Source organism: Gadus macrocephalus, chromosome 7, assembly GCF_031168955.1.
Source record: "Gadus macrocephalus chromosome 7, ASM3116895v1".
In the NCBI taxonomy this organism is placed as follows: Eukaryota; Metazoa; Chordata; class Actinopteri; order Gadiformes; family Gadidae; genus Gadus; species Gadus macrocephalus.
In genome coordinates this window covers 14,101,017-14,109,512 of record NC_082388.1, presented here as the reverse complement: position 1 = coordinate 14,109,512, position 8,496 = coordinate 14,101,017, and the positions used below count along the sequence as shown (strand labels likewise).

The 8,496-nt window shown below is 47.7% G+C and overlaps 1 protein-coding gene across 4 annotated transcripts; it reads left to right on the top strand.

Moving 5' to 3' along the window:
- Positions 1 to 448: 448 nt before the first annotated feature.
- Positions 449 to 8,474, top strand: ddx46 (DEAD (Asp-Glu-Ala-Asp) box polypeptide 46). Of its 4 annotated transcripts, none has more exons than XR_009526453.1 (16): positions 449 to 606; positions 834 to 1,016; positions 1,156 to 1,278; positions 1,447 to 1,470; positions 1,693 to 1,774; positions 1,980 to 2,148; positions 2,322 to 2,644; positions 2,737 to 2,841; positions 3,277 to 3,442; positions 3,756 to 3,876; positions 4,156 to 4,331; positions 4,901 to 5,022; positions 5,933 to 6,011; positions 6,520 to 6,545; positions 6,924 to 7,006; positions 7,378 to 7,514. XR_009526453.1 is itself a non-coding variant. In XM_060055725.1 (16 exons), the coding sequence occupies exons 1-16, from the start codon at positions 578 to 580 to the stop codon at positions 8,172 to 8,174; spliced, it is 2,136 nt and encodes a 711-aa protein (XP_059911708.1). In that variant the 5' UTR covers positions 449 to 577; the 3' UTR covers positions 8,175 to 8,474. The 4 variants fall into 4 exon arrangements, 2 of the variants coding, with proteins under 2 accessions (XP_059911708.1, XP_059911709.1); XR_009526452.1 differs by having other exon boundaries at positions 6,520 to 6,617; positions 7,378 to 7,434; XM_060055725.1 differs by lacking the exon at positions 6,520 to 6,545 and adding an exon at positions 7,989 to 8,474 and having other exon boundaries at positions 7,378 to 7,542.
- Positions 8,475 to 8,496: the final 22 nt, after the last annotated feature.

Below are 8,496 nucleotides of genomic sequence, written 5' to 3'. Positions count from 1 at the left end.
GTGAATCCCTTCCAGTGCCTCTAGCCCTTCCAGTCGGGCTAGAGGCACTGGACATCATATATATCCCCAGGTCTATAGGTCATTCCCAAGTGTCCATCACTTCCTTTAGGATTTATAGTATATTATCTACTCATTTATTTAAACCTTAATGCCCCGATTCATGAAAGATATGGCTCGGTTTTTTTACGGTTCTCTTGCATACTTCAGGGCAAGTATTAAGAAATATGCAAGTGAACAGAACTTGCCCTGGTTGCAGCAGTGTAAATAATATTAAGAAGTATGCACGCCAAACCTCACCGCACCCTTAGGGCCTTAACCTCAACATAACCCTAACCATAACTTAAAACCCAATCAGCTGATCTAGGTCAAGTTCCGCCCACTTGTCTGCAGCGAGCACCACGTGGACAGCCAGGTGACGACACCACTCCTCTGTGTGCTTGAGGCCTCCCGCCACACGTGGCGCACAATGCCGTCCAAACAACTTGGACTCGTCGCATAAATTACACGCAGAAGCAGACTCTTGGAGAGAACATCCGTGGAAGTTTGTCAATAAACTGCGTTCTATCATCGTTTCCTCATGAAAACCACTATGGGACGAGAATCACGGTATGGCTGAATTGCGCAGCCCGTTTTCTTATGTTATTGTGGTTTTAGTCAACGCTGAGATATATATTATAAAGTGCGTTTGAATGGCTAACATGCATGCTAGCAGACACTTCTAAACGGACGAGGAGCTAAAGCTGACAACCTATCAACAGAGCGCGTGTAACGTATGTAATTTGTATATGTCATTGCGCACGTGTTCTAACAGAAGGATCTTATTTGATCCGCAGGCATTACAGAAAACGGTCGTCCTCCAGAGGCCGGTCGGGTAGTCGGTCCAAGAGCCGCTCTCCGGACAAACGATCCAAGAAGGAAGACCGCTCCGGGAACCGTGACAAGGACCGTAACCGCAAGGAGCGTTCCCGCAGCCGGGACCGGCGCAGGTCGAGGTCCAGAGACAGAAAGCGGCCCAGGTCTGTATTCAGAGTGAAGTGTGGTGGTGACAAAAGTAATGTATTGTAACAATAATATGGTTTACCACTGCCCAGCACCCCGTTCGTGTAACTTTAGGCATTGTATGCTTTATTCTCATTTAACTTTTGTCTTAAACAGGCGCTCTAGGAGCAGGGAAAGGAGACGGTCTAGAAGCAGAGAGCGGAAGAGGTCAACCAGCCGGAACCGGGGTCGTAGGTCTCGAAGCAACAGTCCAAGCAAAAGCAGGAAGACTGATGAAAAGTAAGATTTTTTGTAATCAGATCTGGCGCGACTCAACCTCAATGTCCATTACTATTCCATGTGGTTGTTCGACAGTGGTTCTGTGAACAGTGGTTCATCAATAACTATTCAAACTGTAGCAGAGTCAAGACTAATGTTGACTTTGCATGCTGAAATTGCTCTGTGCAGGTTGGAAGGTGGAGATAATGGTTTGTGAGTATCTAGGAAAGCAGATCACCCATCCATCCATCACCCAGAGCATATAGATTTCACAGGCTGTTTGACCACCCATGCATGTACTTACAATGCATAATTCATGTTTTCCTTTTGGTTTTGTTCGGCCTTGGTTTCATTTGATTATTAAGATATTTCATAAGTCATCCGACCTTTAACTTGTGACGCTGACTTGTTATGTTCTTGTGATGTCTTTGCCAGGTCTAAGAGCAAAGAGAAAGAAATCGATGTCTCCGAAAAGAAAAAGACAAAGGAAGAGAAAGAGGACGAAAAAGTTGAAGATGTAAGTTGGAAAGCAATGTTTTCATTCTAGTTTTGTAAGTGTATTTCTAAAGAAGGGCAACATTTTAGACAAAAATAAATGATGTTAAGTAATAGGGTAGGCTCTTCCAATGAGTACCTGAAGGTGCCATTGTGAGCCATCATATCTATATAATTATGAACTCACAGACCACTGATCTATTTGTGTTTTGTGCATGTGTTCGCAGCAAGACTTTGACCAGAATAAGCTGGAGGAGGAGATGAGGAAGAGGAAGGAGCGTGTGGAGATGTGGAGGGAGGAGCAGAGGAAGAAGGCCATCGAGAACATTGGCGAGATCAAGAGGGAGCTGGAGGAGAGGAAGCAGGGCAAGAAGTGGAGTCTGGAGGACGATGAAGGTAGGCAAACGCACCATGCATCCATCCATCTCATTAACCGATAGGTCTCTGCTGTTCCTGGTACAGGCATCTATCCTAGCAAACCTCTGACCTGAGTCCGGGACAATGCCAGAGCTGCGTCAAACAAGATACATTCTGAAAATTGATTGTTTCTTTAAAACCTTCCTCCTAAGATGACGATGAGGAAGGAGGTCTCATTCCCATGGAAGGAGATGAGGAGGATGAGGAGGAGGAGGAGGGTGAGGGCAAGGAGGAGAAGAAGGAGAGCGAGATGAAGAAAGAGAGCGAAATTAAGAAGGAGAGCGATGTAAAGCAGGAGAAGCCCGAGGAAGAGGTGGAGGAGGAGAAGAAGGAGACTCCCATGGAGCTGGAGGAGGAGGCGATGGAGGAGGAAGAGGAGGAGGAGGATGATGTGGACCCCTTGGATGCTTACATGGAAGGCGTGAAGGAGGAGGTGAAGAAGTTCAACATGGGAGGCATGCGGGGAAACGACAAGGTGAGCTCGGAAGGACGTATGATTTGGAAATCTTAAATTCTCTGCATGGTTTAATTTGGAATAAAAAAAAAATTCCATTCATTTTTGTACAGAGAGGGATGATGGTGACCAACGTCACGGTGGTAAAATCCAAGAAGGGGTCTCTTACCCACAAGAAGAAGGGCGAGCTGATGATCAATGACCAGGATGCCATGGAGGTGAGCGCTCCTGAGTACTAAGACAAGCTAAGGACCGGCATATCATTATCTCTGATTGAAGATGCCAATTCTGTCTTGGCAGTGCACCTGCACACTCAGAATTTGCTTTCTCCACCTTGATGTAAATGCATGTTTGAGTCAAAATGTAGGACCCTAAGAGAGATTACTCCTTTTGAACTAAAACTAATTTTAAATTAAACAAGTTTTGGTTATTATTCGCCATGAATGATCAATAGTTCCACTGATTGTTTGCTCTCCGGTGGATATGGATAAGGTTTTTTGTTTTATGTTACATAAACATCCATTTTGTCCAAGAGTTTTTTATTGGATTGCAATTTCTAATCAGCATTGCTATAAGACCATCCATAGTTGTAAGATCACTCAACCAACTGTTTGGCCTGGTGTTAAGATGCGTGTGCATGTGTGTGCTTGCAGTACTCCTCTGAGGAAGAGGAAGTGGACCTGCAGACGGCTCTGACAGGCTACCAAACCAAGCAGAGGAAGGTGCTGGAGCCAGTGGACCACCAGAAGATCCAGTACGAGCCTTACCGCAAGAACTTCTACGTGGAGGTCCCCGAGCTGGCCAGGATGACTCCAGAAGGTTGGTGCCGTTGATTTAAATAAAAGTCCCAGCAAAGGCCCCTCATAGTGTAAAGGGTAGAGTTTGTACATCACTCGTCATTAACTCTTAAAACATCTTGAAGGGAAACCCTCTTCATTAAGCTGCCTATGGACAAGTGTTGCGAATTAGCACTTGTGCTAAAGCACTTACACAATGCATCTGGTCTGTCCTATTGCTGTGTCCATATCAAATAAACACTAAATAGTAATAATAGCTTTGACCTTACTGTGCTGATGTAAAGCTTAGAAATGGTTCCTGCTCTAACGCCGATGTGCCCTTTGGCCGTGCTCAGATGTGCACTGCTACAGGCTGGAGCTGGAAGGCATCACGGTCAAAGGGAAGGGCTGTCCTAAACCCATAAAGACGTGGGTGCAGTGTGGCACCTCCATGAAGATCCTCAATGCCCTCAAACGGTCAGTCTGGATGAATTGCATCCCACCTCCGTTTGTGTCCAAAAAGTACTCTCCAAATAATAAAGGGTAGTGCTCTTCCAATGCAGGCTTTTCGGTGTATTGCGTGCATATTTTCACTGGTGTTGATGACTCAATAATCTCAAATGTATTTATTCGGACCGCCCTGGATCATAATACATATGAATGTGCTTTTATTAGAGCCCACTGATCCATTCTATTAAGAGTACCGCTTGTGTTGTAATATATGCTCTACCTCTGTCTTTCTCTCATGGTGTCCAGGCACAGCTACGAGAAGCCCACCCCCATCCAGACACAGGCCATCCCTGCCATCATGTCTGGGCGTGACCTCATCGGCATCGCCAAGACCGGCAGCGGCAAGACCATCGCCTTCCTGCTGCCCATGTTCCGACACATCATGGACCAGAGGCCCTTGGAGGAGAGCGAGGGCCCCATTGGTAAGGGCCTCTTCTGGATTCACAATGTTAAAGTACGGCTCAACCGGGTGTGTTTTGATCCGTCATGTCAAATAGATTTAAGTTGAATTGACAGTAAACGGTACAATACATTTATTATACAAATCTGAATTGTAGGATAACATGCTTGAATCGTTTTCCCATAATAGTTTGACTGAACTTCTGCTGAAGGTACGATTTGAGAGTAACTTCATTTAAACAACCGAAAAGCATCTATTCCCTATTTGTTTCCCCACCATGCAGGGTTGCATTCACCAGCCTGTGATTAAAGGGCTCTTTGGGGTGGGGGGGGGGAAAGGCAAGGCTATCTTATTTCTGACCAATCAGGTTAAACGTAAGAAAATATTTCCCCACATGGGATAGGAGCATTCTACAATCAAAATAGGCTAATACAGAGGCAGGCACTGCCCCTAGGAAACACAGTGCTCTTCACCAACGAATTCTGACAGTTAGCATTTCTAACAAATGCCACTCAAAAAGTCCTCCTAACGTTTCTTGGAGCATGTGTGAAGCCTCCTGTGTGATTGGCTAATGCGTTGTTCCTCCCCCAGCGTTGATCATGACCCCCACCAGGGAGCTGGCGCTGCAGATTGCCAAGGAGTGCAAGAAGTTCTCCAAGACGCTGAACCTCCGGGTGGTGTGCGTGTACGGGGGCACTGGCATCAGCGAGCAGGTACAACGCTGGCGCTGTTCATCACACGGAGGAGGGCTTTGCGCTGTGGGGTGAAGCCATCATGTGTGCTTCTATCATCCTAGTAGAGTAGGGGCGGACCGCGTCCGGCTCCTGGTCCGCCTGGTTTCAGATTTATTTTTATTAAGTTTCTTTTGCTTAATTTTATTAGGAGTTATTTAGTACGTAATCCAAAAGAACCCTGTTAAGAACCAGTACCAACAGTACCTTTTGTACGCATCTCCACGTGCGTGACGTAAACAGCGCGTTCTAGCGCTCGAGCTGCTCGGACGTCCCCATGGGTTTAGTTCTCTGGTGCTAACGTAGATGCTCCCACGCGCTCTCTCTGCTGCTGTCGCTCCAGCGCAACACACGCGCACGCAGCACCGCGCGACTAATTCCGCCGCTATAACAACTGGCGGTGCAGACTCTGGAGAGTCAAGGTCGACACTCGCCTCTGATAGATTGAAGTCTTTGGAGACTTGCGCTTCAAACGCACTCTCACTCAAACAGACAGACAGACAGACAGACACACACCACTCTATCGCTGTCAACGTCAATCGATGTCCGGTAAAAAAATTGACTTTGATGAGTAATTTTATCTGATTACTGGTTTGGAAATAGTAACGCGTTAGATTACTCGTTACTGAAAAAAGTGGTCCGAGGCCAGTAACGCATTACTAAGTAACGCGTTACTGGCATCACTGGTCCTCTGTAACTCATAGGAATGCTGTTGCATTTGCTGGTATTTTTTATATTATTTTATGGAACCGTTACACTCCTCTTTTAGAGGTGTGTGTCAACGTAAGGGTGCTATTTCTAATCCTATTTTCTTAAGCATAGCCCAACACAGAAAGTCCAGATTACGTTTGATGAAGACTCGTGTATTGTTCCTTTCCTTCCTGTGCTCAAGATCGCTGAGCTGAAGAGAGGAGCTGAGATTATTGTCTGCACACCTGGAAGAATGATTGACATGTTGGGAGCCAACAGCGGTGAGTGAGAGACCTTCTCCCCTCCGACCCTTTTATCTTTGTAAACACAAAATACCAATGCAGGACGTGTGAACCAATCACATGTTGCCCTGCGTAAGTTCCCACTACTAAACTGTTTACGTTTCTCAACGCCCTACCGGAAGATAAGGGCCAGGACAGGTAGGTGCATCTTGTTTTGCCTAGTAACTGAAGATAGGCCAGCATCAAGCTGAATGTACACTGCCTGCCAATGTATCCTCTGGTACTTTCACAGGCAGTATACCGTATTATCCCACAGTGAGCTCCTTAATGCTACGCTGCAGTGCTGTCTGTTTGTGAAGCCCATTGACTAGTGCAAACGTAGGTCTTTCATAAAGAAATCCCACAAAGGTCTGCATCTTGCATCTGCAATATGGGAGTCTTCCCTGTGTCTAGAACCTTGAATTGCAGCAAGCAAAACAAGAGAAAGGGAAATCGGTTTTGTATCTTCCACACATGCGGGGTAATCTCTAATATGTTTCCCTTGTAGGTGACAGGGTGCTTGGCCACATAATGGTTGGTGGCTCCTTGTATTGTGTCTTGAGGCTGTTTGTCTGACTCTTAAAGTTCCCTCAGGCCGCTGAGATGGTACGCCAGACCACAGATACCCAAAGCAAAGGCATTTTAGAGGATAAGCAATGCAAAACATCTGCTATTTGTCAATTGTCATTTTGTGTGCAATTAATATACTGTGCTGGAAGGAAATGCATTGGTTTTGAAGTATTTTAGCCAAGTATTAAATGTACTGTATATATTATCAGATTTGGTTGATCCAAGTATTGTAAGACTATTGTTTAGATTGCATGCCTGTTGACCTGACGTATAATGTAGACGTGTGGCTCTGTATCCGGGGTGTCTTTGGCTGACGGCGGGTGCCTCTGCTCTTCCCTCCAGGACGCGTCACTAACCTGAGGAGGACCACCTACGTGGTGGTGGACGAGGCCGACCGGATGTTCGACATGGGCTTTGAGCCGCAGGTCAGCCGCGGACATGGGGGGGGGGGGGGGGGGGGATGGGGGTGGATAATGTACTTGAACCTGTGTTAAAGGGACCCTATGCTGGGGGGGCAGGGTTTGGGGAGAGTCGGAAGAGAGAGCAGGCACGCCAAACTCAGGAGTTAGACTAGAGTTGAAGTCACAAAACGTAACATTTTTTATCGTATTAAAATAAAGGATTTACAGATCAGAGTGTACATATTAAATGATAACACCAGTACATTCCAAAACAAACTCTAAACACGTCCAAAACCGCAACCTCATCGCCAATCCACAACCACAAGGACCCAACACAAGGACACCGTTTGAAAAAGTACCCGCTTAACCTTGAGCCTGACGCTCGTGTGCGACAGGTGATGCGCATCGTGGACAACGTGCGGCCGGACCGCCAGACGGTGATGTTCTCCGCCACCTTCCCCCGGGCCATGGAGGCGCTGGCCCGCCGCATCCTGGCCAAGCCCATCGAGGTGCTGGTGGGCGGCCGCAGCGTCGTCTGCTCGGATGTGCAGCAACACGTGGTGAGGGTCCCTGTGTGGGTCACCGGGGGGGGGGGGGAATCTTCCCTGAAGCCTGACGCAACAAGTTATTATGGCGACGGAATGGTCAGGGACCTCATGATACGTAAAGCGTATTAACCTCCACCGTGTGGTCCTCTCTCTCTCTCTCTCTCTCTCTCTCTCTCTCTCTCTCTCTCTCCTCTCTCTCTCTCTCTCTCTCTCTCTCTCTCTCTCTCTCTCTCTCTCTCTCTCTCTCTCTCTCTCTCTCTCTCTCTCTCTCTCTCTCTCTCTCTCTCTCTCTCTCTCTCTCTCTCTCTCTCTCTCTCTCTCTCTCTCCTCTCTCTCTCTCTCTCTCTCTCTCTCTCTCTCTCTCTCTCTCTCTCTCTCTCTCCACCTCTCTCTCTCTCTCTCTCTACGTCTGCTCCACCTCTCTCTCTCTACGTCTGCTCCTCCTCCATGATGTGCAGCTGGTGATCGAGGAGGACAAGAAGTTCCTGAAGCTGCTGGAGATCCTGGGCCACTACCAGGAGAAAGGCTCCGTCATCATCTTTGTGGACAAGCAGGAGCACGCCGACGCGCTCCTCAAGGACCTGATGAAGGCCTCCTACCCCTGCATGTCCCTGCACGGAGGTCAGCCCGCGGTGTCTTCCTGATGTTCCCTCTCAGGGCCCCTACCTCCAGGAGTGGTAGGGGGCCCCTGCCTCCACGGGTTGTCGGGGGCGGGGCCTGTGCTGTAGTCTTTATGTTCCCCTCAGGGCCCCTACCTCCAGGAGTGGTAGTGGGTGGGGCCCGTGTTGTGTCAGGGCTTCGGCCTGTCAATGCCTTCATCCATGCGGGTCATCCTTAAGTCTCATGGCGGCTGCAGCCCATCAGCGATGGCAGCGGCAACTTTTTAACCAATGCTCTTTTTTTTTTGTGACCTTTTGGCCGAGATGAATAATCAGATGTAATACGCGGATTATATAAAATGTGTTC

What these genes read in the sequence shown, in the direction of transcription:
- ddx46 (XM_060055725.1), top strand. Translation starts at nt 578, where the DNA reads ATGAAAACCACTATGGGACGAGAATCACG. An exon ending in ACTATGGGACGAGAATCACG is followed by an intron (nt 607 to 833) that starts GTATGGCTGAAT and finishes TTTGATCCGCAG; the next exon opens with GCATTACAGAAAACGGTCGT. An exon ending in GCACTGGCATCAGCGAGCAG is followed by an intron (nt 5,023 to 5,932) that starts GTACAACGCTGG and finishes CCTGTGCTCAAG; the next exon opens with ATCGCTGAGCTGAAGAGAGG.